This window comes from Colossoma macropomum, unplaced genomic scaffold (assembly GCF_904425465.1).
Source record: "Colossoma macropomum unplaced genomic scaffold, Colossoma_macropomum, whole genome shotgun sequence".
NCBI lineage: Eukaryota > Metazoa > Chordata > Actinopteri > Characiformes > Serrasalmidae > Colossoma > Colossoma macropomum.
Window position 1 is genome coordinate 36,910,655 of NW_023494788.1, and position 19,167 is coordinate 36,929,821.

General features: G+C 40.0%; 1 protein-coding gene across 1 annotated transcript in view; it reads left to right on the plus strand.

The window, feature by feature from the left end:
* The window catches only part of si:dkey-237h12.3 (teneurin-3), a 284,586-nt gene that overhangs the window by 177,862 nt on the left and 87,557 nt on the right, over positions 1–19,167 (plus strand). The window contains exons 8-12 of the mRNA XM_036569289.1: positions 865–1,070; positions 3,962–4,169; positions 9,174–9,275; positions 10,782–10,976; positions 16,682–16,882. Coding sequence (XP_036425182.1) covers positions 865–1,070; positions 3,962–4,169; positions 9,174–9,275; positions 10,782–10,976; positions 16,682–16,882 — 912 coding nt within the window. The remainder of the gene's footprint in view (positions 1–864; positions 1,071–3,961; positions 4,170–9,173; positions 9,276–10,781; positions 10,977–16,681; positions 16,883–19,167) is intronic.

Here is a 19,167-nt window from a genome sequence, read left to right on the forward strand (position 1 = left end):
GCCAAGGCTGCTAGATCTGAGTCCGAGCCAAGATCAAGATTGGACTTTTAGTGGTCGAGTCTGAGTCCGAGACTGAGTTAAGACTGTATATTAAGACTATATATACACACACACACACACACACACACACACTATATGGACAAAAGTATTGGGACACCCACACATTACACCTACAGGGGTTTTTATGACATCCCATTCTAAATCCATAGGCAGCTATAACAGTTTGCAGCTATAACAGTTTCCACTCATCTGGGAAGCTTTCTACAAGATTTTGGAGTGTTTCTGTGGGGATTTTTGCCCATTCATCCAGAAGAGGGCCTGGCTCACCATCTCCGTTCATGTTCATCCCAAAGGTGTTCGATGGGGTTGAGGTCCTCCTCTACCAAACTTTACAGCTGGCCGGTGCAGTCAGGCAGGTAATGTTCTTCTGGCATTTGCCAAACCCAGTCTCGTCCATCGGACAGCCAGATGGAGAAGCGTGATTGGTCACTCCAAAAAATGCATTTAAACTGCTTCAGAGTCCAGTGGCGCCGTGCTTTACACAACCCCACCCCCCCAACCCCCATGGTTTGGCATTGTGCATTTTGATCTTAGGTTTGTGAGTAGCTGCTCTGCCATGGAAACCCCTTTAATGAAGGAATGAAGCTCCTAATGCAGTTATTTTGCTTATGTTGCTTCCAGAAGCAATTTGAAATTTCTGTTGAGTGATTCAGCAGAGGATGGGCACTTAGGAGGTGTGTCCCAGTATTCGGTCGATTGATCTATTATGTGTTTCAATTCAGTTGATTCTAATAGTCCAATATATTCCTAGACTGCATTAACAAATACGTGTTTGTGTATGTTAATAATACTGTTTGTTTACAGGCAGGGTGGGCATGAGTGACCCTGTGCTGGACTCAGGTCAAGTGGACATTGGCCAGCAGGTTGGTCAGGCCGTTCCTCCGGCGGTCTTCTGGAGGTCCAGCATGATGATGGAGAGACCACGCTTCCTCAAGTTCAACATCTCCATCCAGAAGAACGCCCTGATTGGAGTTTACGGCAGGAAGGGCCTCCCGCCTTCACACACACAGGTACAGGCTTGGCATCGTAACAATAGAAAAACCATTTTGGTGCTATATAGAATCCTTTTCAATCAAGTGTTCTTTGAATGTTTGTGGTTCCCTTGGAGAACCATCATTTTTAAGAGTGTAGAAGTCAATAGACACTTCCTGAATTCTGTGAATAAACATTTAAATACATGACCATAAAACCCAAATGTGAACTTGTAGCTTATAGAAACTGTTATTATAAAGTTTTATCCAACTTCCAGAGGTGGATCATCACAGAAAAGTTTTTTTGTTTGTTCCTTTTATCAGCTCCATTTATTATATAGGTGCACTTTGTAGTTCTACAATTACAGACTGTAGTCCATCTGTTTCTCTGCATACTTTGTTAGCCCCCTTTTACCCTGTTCTCCAGTGGACAGGACCCCCATGGACCCTCACAGAGCAGGTACTATTTGGGTGGTGGATCATTCTCAGAACTGCAGTAACACTGTTGTGGTGGTGGTGTGTTAGTGTGTGTTGTGCTGGTCTGAGTGGATCAGACACAGCAGTGCTGCTGGAGTTTTTAAACACTGTGTCCACTCACCGTCCACTCTATTAGACACTCCTACCTTGTCAGTCCACCTTGTAGATATAAAGTCAGAGACGATAGCTCATCTGCTGCTGCACAGTTTGTGTTGGTCATCCTCTAGTCCTTCATCAGTGGTCACAGGACGCTGCCCACAGGACGCCGTTTGCTGGATATTTTTGGTTGGTGGACTATTCTCAGTCCAGCAGTGACACTGAGGTGTTTAAAACTCCAGCAGCACTGCTGTGTCTGATCCACTCAGACCAGTGCAACACACACTAACACACCCCCACCACATCAGTGTTAATGCAGTGCTGAGAATGAACCACCACCCAAATAGTACCTGCTCTGTGAAGGTCCATGGGGGTCCTGACCACTGAAAATTGTAGAACTACAAAGTGCACCTATATAGTAAGTGGAGCTGATAAAATGGACAATGAGCGTAGAAACAAGGAGGTGGTCATAATGTTATGCCTGATCAGTGTATGTCACGGTTATTGCATATGGTAAATTTCCAAACAAAACAGATGCAGCAGATAGAGATCAGGTTAAAAAATGCTGAAGTGTTCCTTTAAGAAAGCATGGATGACTGTAAAACTGCATTTAAACAAACAGCTGTAAACTACAGTCAGTTTTCACGCTCTGTGTTGGTGTGCAGAGACGTTTATTTATTAGCAGGTGAGTCACATAAACCGTTAATATGGAAACAATACAGTGATCAATCAGCGCGGACAAAGAAAAACGAGGATAGCATGAATACGGATAAATAAATGAGCCCCTTAAAAGCTGCTTTTAAAGCGTGTGGCTTTTTAATTATGCAATTTGTATTAGCGAGAAAAAAACAAACAAAGCTGTTGTCTGGCAAATATCGACTGAAGCTATTTAATATGAGCAGGAGATGGAGGCCCTAAAGCTCGAAGGTGGAAGGAGCAAATCCTCCTTAAGTCAAAGAAAACAAACAGTGTTTTAGTAGAGACATCCCCTTTCTGTCTTTACTGATGGTCTCTAACACCCACAGCTGTCAATAAAACAAAGGTCTATTGTAGCTAGACTGAAAAAAGTGCCTGCACCATTGTAGATGTTCAATCAATGTGTTCTTAAAGCCATCACAATAGACTCGGGCAAGTGCATTGAGTGCTAGCTTCAATTTGTTATTTGTCTCTCTATTGCTTTTTGTACCTGATGAGTCAGGAATCAATGGCTAAAACTTTCATTCAAAGCCTTGTTTTGAAACCCCAGCCAGGAAACTTGCTCTTGTTTCAGGAAGCTTTCAAACATCTAACAGCATGACTACCACCAGTACAATGTGATATAAAGGTTTTAACACAGTTTTATTGGTCATTAAGTACAAATATGCTTTGTGCACACATTTATTTTACAGACATTTATTGCAAATAAGTTGTTGTTAGCGTGATGTGCACGTTATTTGTGCTATTCTGTGATGAGTTGTGGGGTAGTTACAGTGGCGCTTGAAAGTTTGTGAACGCTTTAGAACATTTATCTATTTCTGCATAAATATGAACTAAAACTTCATCAGATTTTCAAACAAGTACTAATAGTATATAAAGAGAACCAAATTAAACAAATGAGACAAAAATGTTAGACCTGGTCATTTATTTATTGAGGAAAATGACCCAATATTACAGATCTATGAGTGGCAAAAGTATGTGAAACTTTGAGATTAGCAGATTATTTGAAGGTGAAAATAGAGTCAGTTGTTTTTAATCAATGGGATGGCAATCAGGTGTGAGTGACCACCATGTTTTATTTAAATAACAAGGAACTATCACAGGACAAACAACACATGTGGAAGTGCATCATGTCACGAACAAAGAAGATTTCCAAAGACCTCAAAAGAAGATTTGTTGAGGAAATTCAAGACCATTGTTACGCTCTCTTAGAGCAAGGCGTGTAATAGAGGAACGATGTTTTGTGGATGGTTGACCAAAATAGATCTTTTTGTTTGAAATGAAATGTGTTATGTTTGGAGAAAGGAAAACACTGCATTTCAGCATAAAAACCTTATCCCATCTGTGAAAAACGGTGGTGCTCACTTTCAACATCTGATACATGTTCTATGTTCTATTGTGAATAAAATATGGATGTATGAGATTTGCAAATCTTTGCATTCTGTTTTTATTTACATTTATTTACATTTTACACAGCGTCCCAACTTCGAACTGGAGTTATATATATATTAATAATATAAATCTATGTCAAACTGTTAAAACGAGCAAACAGAAGAATTACAAGCTTCTAATTGTCATAAATGTTGCTTTGTTGTTGAGAAATCCAGATGTTTCAGTGCTGATTGTATACACAGCTGACAGAAGCTCTGTGTGTGTTTCAGTATGATTTTGTGGAGCTGCTGGATGGCAGTCGTCTGATCTCACGGGAGCGTGTTCAGCTGGACCCAGACCTCAGGGACGGCATGGAGAGACCGGTCAGCGTGCAGCATGCAGGATTCATTCAGTTCCTGCAGGCCGGAGTTTGGCACCTGGCCTTCTATAACGATGGCCGGAGTGTGGAGCCTGTTTCATACAACACCATGGTGCTGGGTGAGTGTGTTGCTGTGCCTGAGGGTTTTTTTTTACGTTTGTAAATAATAAAAAAAGCATTATGTGTGCACATTTTCTGTCATGTTAACACAAATCCTGTCCTTTAAGTCTTAGAAGTTGCAGGTTTGGTGTTTATGGCAAAGGCATGTTGTAATTTTCTATTTATTATTTCTTATTTTATAAGGTGCAGAAATTATGGCTACGTTCACGTTACAAGCCTCATTTCCCAAATCATATTTTTTGCTCAGATCCGATTTCTCTAACATGACAGTTCACACTTGTTTGGGTAAGTGACTCAAATCTGTCATTAATGTGAATGAACTGTCCTGAAATGACCTGCATATGCGCATCACAGTCAGTAAAGTCATGTGAATGAATCATGTGCATCATGAACAGCAAACTAACAAGCAGAACGACTTTGCTGCAAAGATAATTAACTCTGAACAGCTCTCAGCTGTTCATTATTAGAGCGAGACGACAGCGAAAAGGGTGAGATGTGTTGCTTTTTCACTGTTTACAGGCTTTAACTTCTGTTCAGCGCTGCTGCCATGGTAAGGCTGAATGATGGTGCAAACGTAGTGGGAAAAAAGCACACAAATTTCAATCTGAGCATGCTCGTTAAGGTCACATGGCCATGAATTGGATATGTATCCAATTTAGGAGCACATATGAAACGCTATGTTCACATTACCAGGTTAAAGTGGCACAAATAATATCTCAGGGCTGTGTGGACACACAATTCTGATCTTTTCAAATCCGACCTGAGTCACTTTCATATGTGGTCCTAGATTGGATACGTATCTGATTCATGGCCATGCAACCTTAACGTGAAAGCTCAGATCGGAATTCATGTGCTTTTCTTCCACTGCGCGTGCGCCATCAGTCAGCGTTACCATGGCAGCAGCGCTGAACAAAAGTTAAAGCCTGTAAACGTTCGAAAAGCAACACATCTCACCTTTTTCACCTTCGTCTCGCTCTAATAATGAACAGCTGAGAGCTGATCAGAGTTAATTATCTTCGCAGCGAAGGCTCGTTCTGACCGTTTGTTTGTTTGCTGATGATGCATGTGATGCACACATTCACATGACATTACTGAGTAGGATGTGCGCATGCTGGTCGTTTCAGGACGCCAGTTCGTTCACATTAATGACAGATTTGAATCACTTACCTAAACGAGCGTTAACAATCTTGTCAGAGAGATCGGATTTGAGCAAAAAATCGGATTTGAGCAATGTGGCTTGTAATGTGAATGTCGGATGTGCCAATGTGGCACAGGTCGGATTTGAAAAGATCAGATTTGTGTGTCCACACAGCTCTGAAAACATCAAATCTGACTCGCATTAGTGCAAAAAATCTGATTTGTGCCACTTCAACCTGGTAATGTAAACATAGTGCTACATTTTCTCAAACTGCAGAATGGCCCAAATTTTGCCATAGTTCGTCACTTTTGAGATTTTTAATTATTTTTATTAATAATGCACAATGTAAATGCAAATAGATATAAGTTACAGCTGAATCCATGACATTACACTTTTATTAGGCTACTGACGCTATTCTCTAAGAGTCTGGTGGATTTTGTCGCTGAACATGGCTAAGCATCGCCTACTTTGACAGGAAGTGGCCATCTGATGGACATGCAAAGCAACCAGTCACAGACTCTTGTGTTGTTGACTGTGTAGGAGCAGGTGACTTCAAAACGATGCTGTAACAAAAACAGACCCACGAGAAACCATATAAAATGCTGTCACACCGAGGCTGTATCAGCTTCAAATAGTCTTGAATGGTACTTATTAGTGAGATGCTGTGTACAGGCAAATGGTGTGCTACTGGTGACTAGCATTTAGCTTGCTAAACTATATAGCCAACATATGGGTCCCCATATCCCCATTAACCTGCCAATAATTAGTCACTTTTGTGGCCACACTCTGTTTTAAATATATAGCAGTAATACAGACTGAACTGGACAATCTGAACACAAAACAGCAAGGTTAAAGTAACAAACACATGTAATGTGTAAATCTTATCATTAGCATGAAAATAACATAATACAAACTACCTTTTTCTGTAAAGAGAACTGAAGAAAAATAAGTTATTAACAGAAGCCAAAACCACGAAGAATTCTGGGTAGGTCCGACCCCAGTTCTACTTTATCTATATATAGTTTTAAAAGTTTCTGGTGTTTATTTGTTTTTAGGAAGTGTGACAATTGAGACCTGACCATCATATCCATCAGTAAAGCACTGTTTTACTATAACTAATGGAGTACAAAATTAAAATCTAAGATGTATATCGGCTGATGTTATCACGTCAGAATTTTTAGCTTAAAATTGATGTCAGCCACCAGATTTTTTTCCATTTTAAGCTGTTTAGCTGCTTTAGTCAAATTTGAGCTTATTTTATTTCAGTGCAGGGATGTGGGAAATTGTTCTAAGATGGAGGCACTGATATTTCAAGCAGCATATATGTAACATGAATAATGATATTATGCTAAATTATTTGCCTTTTGTCTGTTTAAATTTTTTGATACTTTACAAAAAAAAATGCGTCACGCTGCAATATAATGAGGCGAGAGACAGCAGTATATACACACAACTGGCACATCAGACCTCTGACTCACATTTATGTAAATGAACTGAGCGGCGACCAATCAGATTGTTGATATGTGATGCGGTATCCGATTGTGTCACATCCACAGTGCCTTGGAGAGATTAACACTGGAACGCACACTGAGCGGAAAATATACTGGACGATGAAACATTAATATTACGTTAGATTTTTTTTTTTAATTTCAAAGCATTATTAAGCTGCTTAGGCCTCTGTCTCTGCACACAATTTCTTTCTTCAAACCTCAAACTGTGTGTGTTTTAGTGATGCACCCCCAGGGCAGCCAGCAATTGTTGTGGAAAATATAAATGAAAAATACAAACTATTAAAATGGTCAGATCTCTGTATTATTATTTTTGTTTTTATCATTTGCAGTCCTGAAATCAGGGGGTGCGGGCAGCCCCCTCAGCACCCCCACTTCCCACATCCCTTCCTCAGTAAGTGTCATGACAAGCGAGGCTTGTTAGAATAAGCCCTTATAAAGCATTATAAAGGTTGTCATTAAAGGCTTATGTATGTGTCATGTAGCCTCATGTAGTCAGATTTTTAATTTTTAATATTTCTTCACTTTTTCCTCCGTTACAGTCCTCTAACACAGAATTACACGTGAATAAGGGCTTTACTAGGACACAGTCGCACTGTTACTGCTGTGAATGTGTGTCCTATTCCCTCTCCGCTGAGCTGAGATGTGTGTAACAGCAGTAATAATGAGCAGAGGAACACACTCCCAGTTGCAGTGGATCAATAACTCTGACCAGCCCACCACACACACAGCCAACAACACTGCAGGTCCACTCATGCTAACGTGCCTCTGGCATTTCTGCTGGTGGTCTGCTTCTTCAGATATGAATTTATCGACGTAATGGGTTATGAACGGCCGTTTGTGTTTACAGCACACTATGGTGCAATACTTTTTTGAGTGCTCTATATAGATATCAACTCCATCAACCCCCATTCAGTCGATTATAGACTTAATAATTTATGTGCTTATGTGCTGATGCAGTTGTATGTCCCTGCTGGGAACTTCAGTGTGGAGAGAGTAAGTGCTTCTCAGACAAGACCATATTAACCCACAGGGCCTTAGGTGCAGTTCAGGGCCCTAGCCACTAGGGGCCTCTTTGAGCATCACTGCTCTTGGACTAGCCTTAAAGCACCTGGAAAATATGGTAGCAGACACAGACACCGCTAGCTAGGCTACCTGTTTCTTGCAGGTCTGTTTCTGTTGTTAACATTGGGGTGTTTGAACGTTGTCCACCCCTACACATTACACTTAACAGTCTGTGATTCGTTGGTTTCCTTGTCAGTCAAGTGGTCATTTACATTCAAAGTAGGAGGATCTTGGTCTGAAAAAAATATTTGGGGTTTTAACTTGACCGTATATAAAAAAGATTCTTGTTTTGTTCATTTAATATTCGAAGATCAGTTAATAAGAAATTAACTTTTAAAAGTTAAAACCGCCGATTTTTTTTTTAGTGTGGCCGAATTGACTGACAAAACCAACAAGACACTCTGACAATTGTTTCTATTCAGTCACAAGCAGTAAGGCTATGTAAAGTTTACTTAGCCTGCTAATGTCTGTGTTACATCCATTTCCATGGTTATGCTACACCTGTTTCCATGGTTAGACCACACCCTTTCCATGCTCACCCATTCCCAGGTTACAGGACATCCATTTACTTGGTCGTGCTGCATCCCATTCCCATGATTACATTACAGTGATTTCCATGGTTACGCTAGACCCATTCCTATGGTTACAGAACACCTGTGTTTCATCTTCATGCTACACCCATTTCCATGGTTCCACTACACCGTTTTCCATGACTACAGAACACCTGTGTTCCTTGGTTGGGCTTCATCCATTTCCATGGTTCCGCTACATTGTTTCCATGACTACAGAACACCTGTTTTCTTTGGTTGTGCTACACCCATTTCCATGGTTCCGCTACACTGTTATCCGTGGTTACAGAACACCTGTTTTCTTGCTCATGTCACACCCATTTCCATGGTTCCGCTACACCGTTTTCCACAGATACAGAACACCCATTTTCCTTGGCTGCGCTACACCCATTTTCATGGTTATAGTGCATCTGTTTCCTTAGTCTTAGTCTACAGTGATTTTCATGGTTACACTATGCTCATTTCTGTGGTTACAGAACATCTGTTTTCCTTAGTCATATTAAATCCATTTCCATAGTTACATTACAGTGACCTCCATGGTTACACTATACCCATTTTCACGCACTACAGCCATTTTTATACATACATTTCTATCGTTAGACTCCATTTCATGGAGCACCTCAGCCCCTACCTTCTAAAATACAAACCCTGCCCTTTCACAAAAAAAATCACAACGGATAAAGATTGTTTATTTGACTCCAAAAGGATTTTTCTTTTTTCCAGAATCGGTGATGGAATGCCCTCACAACTGTAACGGAAATGGCGAGTGTGTGTCTGGCACATGCCGATGTTTCCCAGGATTCCTCGGGCCATACTGCTCTCGAGGTAGGATAATTTATGATGTAATTGTTTTTCTAAAGGGCAATGGCGACATTTGCAGCATTGCTTGGCTTATTGTTTTGCAGTAAATGGAGTTTGGAGTGCAAACACTTAGAATCATTTGCCAAAGCGGATTATCTTTCTCAACAGCGAATTTGCAGTATAAAGCTGACCAGTGGAACCGGCTTCAATGGCCAAAACACAACATCACCCCAGACTGTCTTTGTGTATTTACATCGTGTTAGACAGCTGAAACATGCTATAATTATCCACGATGCCGTACGTGTCCTTTAGCTGCCGCATGCATCACCAAATATGAATGTTTCCAGCTTTAATCTCTTTCACTGCCTTTGAGCGTTACCTCAAAATGTCAGACTTTCATATCAATCAAGCAAACACCAACAAACACAAGCGTTTCAAACTTGGCAGTTGGCTTTATAATGTTTAGGAAAAAAGTGACAAGCCAAATGAATCAGTGTGAGAGGGGGAGAACATTCTAGATACTTCAAAAAAATGACACAGAAAAGATACGCGTGTCTAACGCTTGAGTTTAATGGTGTTTTACCATTTTCTTAGGATTTTACGGTGATAAATGAGGATGAATAGTGTAGAACTACATTAACAGTGACCAGCTGATACAGAGACACACTTAAAAATATGAAACATGAACACTCAAAGAAACTTTTGCATGATTAGAAGGTTCTTCATATCATGAAAGTGTTCTTTAGATCGATGGAGAATGTGCTATAGATGGTACTATATAGAACCTTTTTGAAAATTGTTCTATATAGCACCAAAAAGCGTTCAGCTATGGTTAGTTTGTAACAAAAGCAGAACCTATTTTGGTGCTATATAGATGCATTTTTTAAAAAGGTTCTATATAGAACAATCTGAAGAACATACTGTCATAATGTAAAGAACCTTAAAATCATACAAAAGGTTCTTTGAGTGTTCATGGTTCTGTATAGAACCGTTTTCCTTACTAAAGAACGCTTAAAGAACCAAGTGTGTACAGTAATAGTCTTAGTAGCTTTTATTCCAGCAATAATTCAGAGAACAACCACATTTAAACAATTGTCCACAGGATGCTGTTGGCTGGATATTTTTAGTTTTTAGTCCAGCAGTGACACTGATGTGTTCAAAATGCCAGCAGCACTGCTGTGTCTGATCCACTCGTACCAGCGCAACACACAAACACACTACCTCCATGTCAGTGTCACTGCAGTGCTGAGAATGATCCACCACCCAAATAATACCTGCTCTGTTGTGGTCCTGTGTGGTTCTTGACCATTGAAGAACAGGGTAACAAAGTATGCAGAGAAACAGATGGACTACAGTCTGTAACTGTAGAACTACAAAGTGCTCCTATATGGTCAGTGGAGCTGATAAAATGGACAAAGAGTGTAGAAACAGGGAGTTGGTTTTAATGAAGTGGTCAGTCAGGATTTATGTATACATCTAGATCTTTTTGCTAAACTATCTCTCCAACCTCATTTTCTCTCTGTCTCCCAGCGGCCTGTCCGGTTTTGTGCAGTGGTAATGGCGAGTACAGCAGGGGACGCTGTCAGTGCTACAGCGGCTGGAAGGGCACTGAGTGTGACGTCCCCGCCAATCAGTGTATAGACGCCCAGTGTGCGGGTCATGGCCTGTGTGTGTCCGGTCTGTGCGTGTGTAACCCCGGCTACAAGGGTGAAAGCTGTGACGTGGGTAAGTGGATGACATATTGATGCTGTGCTAACGTCGATTCACACTCACTGTTTTTCAGTCTTAAAGGGGAATTCTCCTGAAATTTCTCCAGAGAGGTTGGGTGTGAAATGGTCGACTGTAGTGGTGATAGGAACCAGGGGTCATCATGACTACAACACAAATATAGACATTTTATTTACTATCCAAAACCACCAGTGAACCTAAACTTCTTCTGAGTTTTATATAGAATGTTGATGATGGTAAAATAGTGGAAAATCTGAAATAATATGTTTTCTTTGGGGACTATTTTGCCTTACAACACCATGTATCCATGGTTTATCCGTCCACCAAGAATGGATTTAAAGGCCAAAATCTTATCAAAACTATCCTAAAACAAGTTATCAGACAACAGGCTGTGCATTCATAACCATTTCATGTAATAACTTTCTGTGAGGGAGCTTTTAGAGGTGGACGCCTGGTTCCTATCACCACCACTGTGAACAGTTCTGACTTTGTTCACAATCTTAACCAATTAAGGGACATCAAAGAGAAAAACTCATCTTTTTCAACATCGCCAAGCAGGTCATTACTCCGATGAGTGTTATTGACTTCGGTGGCAAGTATTTGTTTTGATAAATTACCTTCATTTAGCCGCGTCCATTGACTCAAATGCATTTCTATGGACAATTGTGTTGACATCAAGCATCTGTCGAAAACTCCCACCTTCTAACAGCACCTATTTTCAGCCTTTCGATCGGCCCGCCCCGTTCTCTCCTCCGGTCAATCCAATCGAGGGTATTGATCGCTGTTCAGTCGGCGTGGGGATGAACTCTTTAGATGTATATTTTCAGGTCACTTGAGCGCGGTGTTAGATGTTATTGAGTTGAGTGAGTAATTCACCTTCAGGCTCGAGCGCAGGTAGGTTGGAGCTGCCCTCATTTAGAGGAGAGCTCAGCTAGAAAAGGATTCAACAACACGCTTGTGTTCTTTCATCACTTATTTTCCCCTCCGTGCCGAATAGTGACATTCAATCCTGTCTTACCTACAGCATCGTCGGCCATTCGCAGACTTTGGCTTTGTCCTCTTTAACCTTTAATGCCTGCCTAGAAAAGCAGTCCACCCTTCTGCTTTTAACCCTCTGGGGTCTGATGGCATTTTCCCGATTTGTGCATATCTTCATTAATTCTCCTTTAAAGGCTCTTCATATAACATGATACTCATATGTTTCATATCAAAATGCTCCGTTATCTTCATCACTACTTTCCAAAACCACTGCAGCAACTTCAGCAGCTGTAAATTCTCTGCACACCATTTCTCATGTGTCTCCAATGTGGACTAAATGAAGATTGAAGGGTGTCCAGCGCGATGGTTCAGTCCTTAGTAATTTCCTGAATGTCCATTGGTCAGTTTCACACAAAATGTAGACGGACACACAAATCCACCAGTTCCACACAGTGAGAGGCAGATGACGTGTATTTCAGCCCCTCTTCATAGACTCATAACTCCGAATGTGAGTCACATACGATCTTGTGATAGGATGGAATGTAACAGATTCTACAGATTCGGGAAATGTTTAAACTGTATTTCTGTGCTGGATTATCACAAAGAGAGAGAAACAGATATAGAAACATTGAATTTGATGCACGGGTGAGTTTGTGAACCCCAGAGGGTTTAATATTATGATTTCTTAATGCTGTTTCTGCATTCGTTTTGAGATGCGATGAACAGAGATGAAACCAAATATGACCGAATGGATCATACACAGATGTCGCACCTCCCGTTTCTGCGTCACAGCTTTTGATTGGAAGGGTAAACATCTTGAAGCTTATTTTGATGAAGACTAGATTAGACAAAGTAGAGGTTTTAAAGGTTTGTGAGTGGCTTGAGAGGAGTTTTACTTTCATTTTATTTATTCTTCCTTTACCATGGCCTATTGACTGTATCAGTAGTTTAGTAATCTGCCGATTATTTGGACAATTAGTGATGTCTTTTAAAGAGCCCAGTTTTACTTCTGTGTGTCAAAAAACAGTTTAAAACATGATTTCAACTCTTAGAATTAAACAAGCTGCCTTTGCTACTGTACCTTTAAGACAGAAATGTGTAAATGAGCTCTGTTCTGATTCGCTGAACTGTATTGTGTTTCAGTCAAAAAGCAGGGCTTAAACACTCCTTAGAACTTGAGCGTAAGTGGGCTAAAAAGATGGGCTGGTCTTTATGACATCGCAAAGGACAGTTCATTTTATTAGGCTGTATTTGGTGCTTAATTTCCATAAACTGAGCAAATGACATTATTGGTATGTTTCGAAAACTTACATTACATTGTGTTTACATTAATTGTGTTTACACTGATGTTTACAACAACAAACTATTTTATTTCATATAAGTAAGGAAAATGGGACCTTGCATGATATTGGTCCTTTAAAATAGGGGAAGTAAGAAATAAGAGAAATGGCCTGAACTGAGTGATAATGTATCACTCAGAACCTTTCAGTGGTTTTAAAATACTACACTCACAGAAATTGAACAACAAAACCTTTTAAAAACTACTTTATTAGACTATGTGGTAAAAATGCATATAAATGAGTATGTCCATCATGTTCGTACTGTAAGTGTTTTAAGTATGCATTTTTGTAATGCAAATGAGTATCAGCACAGCTCCAGCTTACTTATTTCTTCTCAGATGTAGAGAGAAAGAGCTGTTGTGCTCACTGAGCTGTTCATAGTACTTGCCCATTAGATGGTTTGATAAATTATGAGCAGGTATATGCAGAAAATGTGTATTATTTTGATATGTGACCTAATGAGGCATGGCTGAGGTCACTTTGAGCTAGCAGCTTCTACTGTGCTTCATGTGCACTGCTTTAAATAAGGATGCGTTCTTATTCATCAAAATGAAAAAAATAAAGAGTTGTAACTCCAGATTATTATAGGCTGCATATGATGTAGCTTTAAATTCAACCTCAGTTTTTAGACATTATATGGTAGCATTATGAAAAGTCTTTAAGTTTAACAGTCTAGTTTTGCAGGTGTTTAGCAGGTTGTTATATAAGCAGCACTCAGAGTGCATGGCCTTACTCCAGTAAAGTGGAGATCTGATTGTTGGAGGGATTTATTGGCATGTATTCAGTCAGAGCTTGCTGTATGTATTAGATCTTATCTCTGCAATTAGCAGCATACAAAAGGTTTTAGGTTGTTTTGTGCAAATATCAATCAGGGTTTTGCATTTCAGTGAGAAGCTGGAGGAATGTGCGCAACGTGTGACTGTGTCAATTAAGAACTGATGTAACTCCTTAAAGTGTAGCATTAATATATATTACATTATTATAACTATAGCTTATTACCATCACTTAAGCCCAGGCCAGATATCTGCTGTTCTTTTATTTCATCATTCATTATTTGTTCATTATTTTTCAAAAATTCCATAACTTGCTTAATACACACACACACACACACACACACACACACACACACACATGCACACACACACACACAAACTGACAATTGTACATAATGTACATAATGATTGCTGTAACAAAAATAAATCTTTGTTAAAATGTTGTGAATGACATTTGGTGCTCTTTCACTTTAAGTTTGAAAAGGCATCATCTGAACACCGCAAAGGTCACCATGCCCAATGCCAAGCGTGGACTAAGGAGTATAAAGCCTTCCAGCGTTGGGCTGTGGAGCAGTAGAACTACATTCTCTGAAGTAATGGAGCTCCGTCCAATACCTTTGAGATGAGTTGGAGTGATCCTGAATTGACCATCCAACATCAGTACCTGACCTCACTAATGCTCAATCAAATCCTCACAGCAATGTTCCAACATCTAGTAAAGCCTTACCAGAAGAGTAGAGGCTGGTACTGCAACAAGGGAGGATGATCTCACTATTATTATCCTTCATTTCAGAAGGAACGCTAAGCAGGTGAAAATATGCCCCCATATAATTATATCTTATAAAAAGATAAATAAGTGTATTTTACAATCTTACTGATTGATCTAACTGAAAAACAGCTACAGGACAGGAGCCAACAGGCCTCATCCATATGTAAGAGTGAATTTGTATGCGTGTCCTTCACTGACATTTTTACTTCGAAAGTCCTCGCTGCTCTGATGTATTCATAGATCCGAATGGAAATTCTGAGAATTGGATTTCTTGGCAATGGCCGATGAACTGAACGTTCCTTAATTAACGTCCGTATGGATGAACAGATTACGTAGACTGAGGCTGAGGAACCTGCTGGCCATCTCAAATAAAGGTTAATGGGGCTGTGATTAATGTGCTCATCCAATACAAACAGGCTTCAGGGAACGTAACCTGGACCTGAACACCTGCACCTGTTTGTCCAAGCTCAGATCAAAATGTTTTTCTTTCCTAATGTTATGATGCAACACAAAAATCACAGTTAACTGAAAAACATCCACCAGGACCCATCAGCTGGATACTAACACAACAAAATGAGACGCACTTAAGCACATTAACTGTAAAATTTTCATTCAATTTAGTAGGTTTTACCATAAGTGAATAAGTGACGCTTTGGGAGTTAATACTTCTGCAACATCTGTGTTATATCGTAATTGCATTTATGCAAATTGTTTTTTTGTGGCCTTTTTGGTTAAATTGGGATTTATCACACAGTCATTTATGCACAGTGATTTAGAGCATCTGCCTGAAACTTTTGCATATGCACAGTTTCCCTGTATGATGGAATTCCTACTTTTTGGCACCACTGACAAAGACAGAAACAAATACAGACGTGCAAATACAGTGCAAATGAACATACTATGCGGAAAGCAGCAGTACAAAATGCACATACTGGTGACATACTGTGCAATGAGTGCATGTTTGGCAGCAGCAGTTGTTGAGGTTGTAGTACTTGTAATAACCAGACAGCACATTACATGCAAATTAGCAGTTTTAAGGGACTGCTAATGAAAAGGTGGGTCATTCTCCATTTGGAGTGGGAATTCAGGTGGATACATTTTTAGAAAATCAATTTCTTTCATCCCAAAACTAAATAACATGTCCTATTATCATATATGCAAAAAAGAGAGCTTAATTCCAAACATATTTTACAGTTACTGGCGTTGTATGAATATGGTGTAATACCAGTGACTGTGACACCAGTGACATTTTGGTTAAAACTGAGGATTTTGTAGATTGGCTGACTCGTTGGTGGTCAGGTGACCTTGTGTATTTAAAATCAGTAATAAAAATGATATTTGGCATTATTTTGACAAAACTTTAATTACACAGCCATTAAAGCACATAACACCGATGACACAGAAGTTATGTGCAACTTGATAAACAAAATTATTATCACCTTGGAATTCATGCAGTCATATGCAAAAATGTGTGTGCCGCTGCTTAAATTCCATGTTTGTCTTGATTTTCTGAATGTAAATAAGTGAACACATCCCCTGCAGAGAACACACTTCAGCACATTTCTGTGCACAATTGCTGTTTATTTTCTAAATTTAACATACTGGAGAAAAAACCCATAAAATGCTTGTGCAAAAGTCATGGCACATTTTATATTGTATGCTTTATTTTATTCCAGTATGTTAAACTCAGCCAATAAATAGAAACTTGTGCGCTAAAAACCTGATCTAACTTGACCACATTTATACTTTTGCATATGTCTGTACGCTGTGATGTATGGATGTATTTTTCCAGCTTTCGTGTGTTCTGCTTTTGAAAGATGAACTGCCGTGTTTTGTCTGCAGTGGACTGTGTTGACCCGTCCTGTTCGGATCACGGCTCCTGTCTGCACGGCCGCTGCCACTGTTTGGCGGGCTGGACCGGGACGAGCTGCGAAAGCCCACTCTCTCTCTGCCCGGAGCACTGCTCAGGCCGCGGAACCTTCCAGAGCGACACCAGCACCTGCGTATGTGAGGCCAACTGGACCGGGCCGGACTGCTCCACAGGTAACACTGGAAATCATTCGCCAGTGCATTTCTGCTCTTATCCGCTGTGAGGATGGTTTTAAGATTCTGTAGCATGTCTGAACTGAAGGTGCGCGTGGGAGGTTTGATGTGATTTTGCATTTTCTGGAGTGCAGCCATCAGTGAGATTGCTGGAGCGGCATCCCTGAAGGAGATGCGCAGCATGGAGAGCAGCTTTGTAACCAGAATCAAGTTTTTTCACCGTAGACACTAATGTGATAAAGTCAGAGACCACACTTCATTTATTTTGTTTCCAGTCAAAGCAGCCATTAAGTATAAATTATTCCGTTTTCTGAGGAGCTTAGATATAAGATAATCCATTTGCATAAAGAAGGCAAAGTGAAAAACAGGAGCTTCTTAACTGGAGTTCAAAAACTGATGAAAAGCTACAGAGAAAATGGGACTCCTAACAACCACCTGGAAGACCTGGTAGAGACCAAAACTGCCCCCATCAGATAAACAGCACTTAAAGCTTTCATCTTTAAGAGAGAGGAGAAAATCAAGCTTCAGAACTGAAAACATCCACAGGTGTTTCTGTCCATCCTTCCACGGTGAGTGGACAACTCAGCACTATGGGTCTGAAAGGATGTGTAGCTGTCAAGAAGCCTGACTGAGAAAAGGAGACAGACACATCAAACAAAGAAGCTGAATAATGGACTGACCACCCCAGAGTCCAGGCCTCAACATCACTGAATGTGTTTGGGATTACTTCAGAAAATGATCAACCAACTCGCCCTATTGCCCTATTGGAGCTGGCTTAGTTTTAGAAGAGGGGGTTCAGTAATGTAATCTGTACGTAATTAGACTAGCGGGTTCTGTGCAGATGTTTACATCATCACTCTGTGACAGGAACCACACTTCTGACCAATAACAATAGTAAATGGCATATAGACTAAAACCAAATGCCGTCCAACAAGACAGAAAATGCACTGCATTGCGAGAGGTTCTTTCTGAATATTTCATTTTCTTTCTACCTGTAGTTGGACCATGACCAAAAAATGTTCTATTTTTCAATAGTCTTTTTATGAACTCGATGATATAGGAATCAGGTCAAATAAGGCCCAATTCCAGTTCTTATTTTTACCCCTACACTTTGTGTTCGAGTGTCTCCTTGTCCCTTGGAACTGAGTTACAAGGGGTAGTGGTTGAAATCTTCCCCTATGAAATGGGACAACCCTCAAATAAAAAGAACATTACTTCATTAACAGGCTACTACTGGTGCTGTAGGCAGCCATGCCAGTCTGCAGTGATAGCAGAGGAGGGTAAAATTCAGCAACCTCACTGCTTGGCTTTAGTTACATTTAGGGAATCATATGCTTTCAAAGAGGGAGGATCACAATTATTTAGTATCGCTTACTCCTAATTCTTCAGTGATATGGAGCTGAATTCAGATATTCACAGCTTTTCATCTGAATTTTCCTGTTCCACCTTAAATGGAGCAGCAGATATATTCTAGTGCTTCAGGTGTCAGTGATGCTGGACTATTTAAGGTGAAATGAGAAATTTAGCTAGTTAGCTACTGAGACATTAGCACACTATTAGCAATTTTATGCTTGTTATGAAGTAAAAGATCATAATACACTAAAACGTCATTAAACTAAGACCATGCAATGGTTATTGTGATTTTTTAACAAAGAAAATACTCACATTATTGGGTTTTGTTGGTCGTTTGTGCAGCCGTCTTGCCAGTTTTTCTTTTTTTTTCATAACACTTTGTTTGGAGTGTGCCTCTGTGCCATGTAGCCCTAACACTTAGCCCTACCACTATAAAAAAAAAATGTGACAATACCCCTGGGCGTAAACGCGCAAAACGGAGGGCTAAGGGCTAAGTGGTAGGGCAAGGGGTGAAATGGGATTGGGCCTAAAGCTCCATTTACCTGTCAGCCTCTTAAGCTCAGAAAAGAAGAACAAAAATGGAGGTGCCATTTTCTATACGCTGATTTTATCATTACATTACTGTGATGTTGATTTGAACAGGACTACTATTACTGAGGGAGCTCTGAATTTGATGAATTATAGAAGATAATCCACTCCTGAATTATTACTTAATAGATTGTTAAAACTACGGACATTGCAGATTCATACTGGATTTAAATTACAAATCTCGTCAGTAATCACTCAAATCACAGCACCTCCCCAGATTAAACTAATTCAGCTTCAATAGAATTTAGGACTGAACTTTGAAGGTGTGTCTGCAGATTACTTTGACAAACTGAAAATGAGTCTCCTTTAAAGAATGGAAGCTGTAATAAAGGTAAAGAATGGAC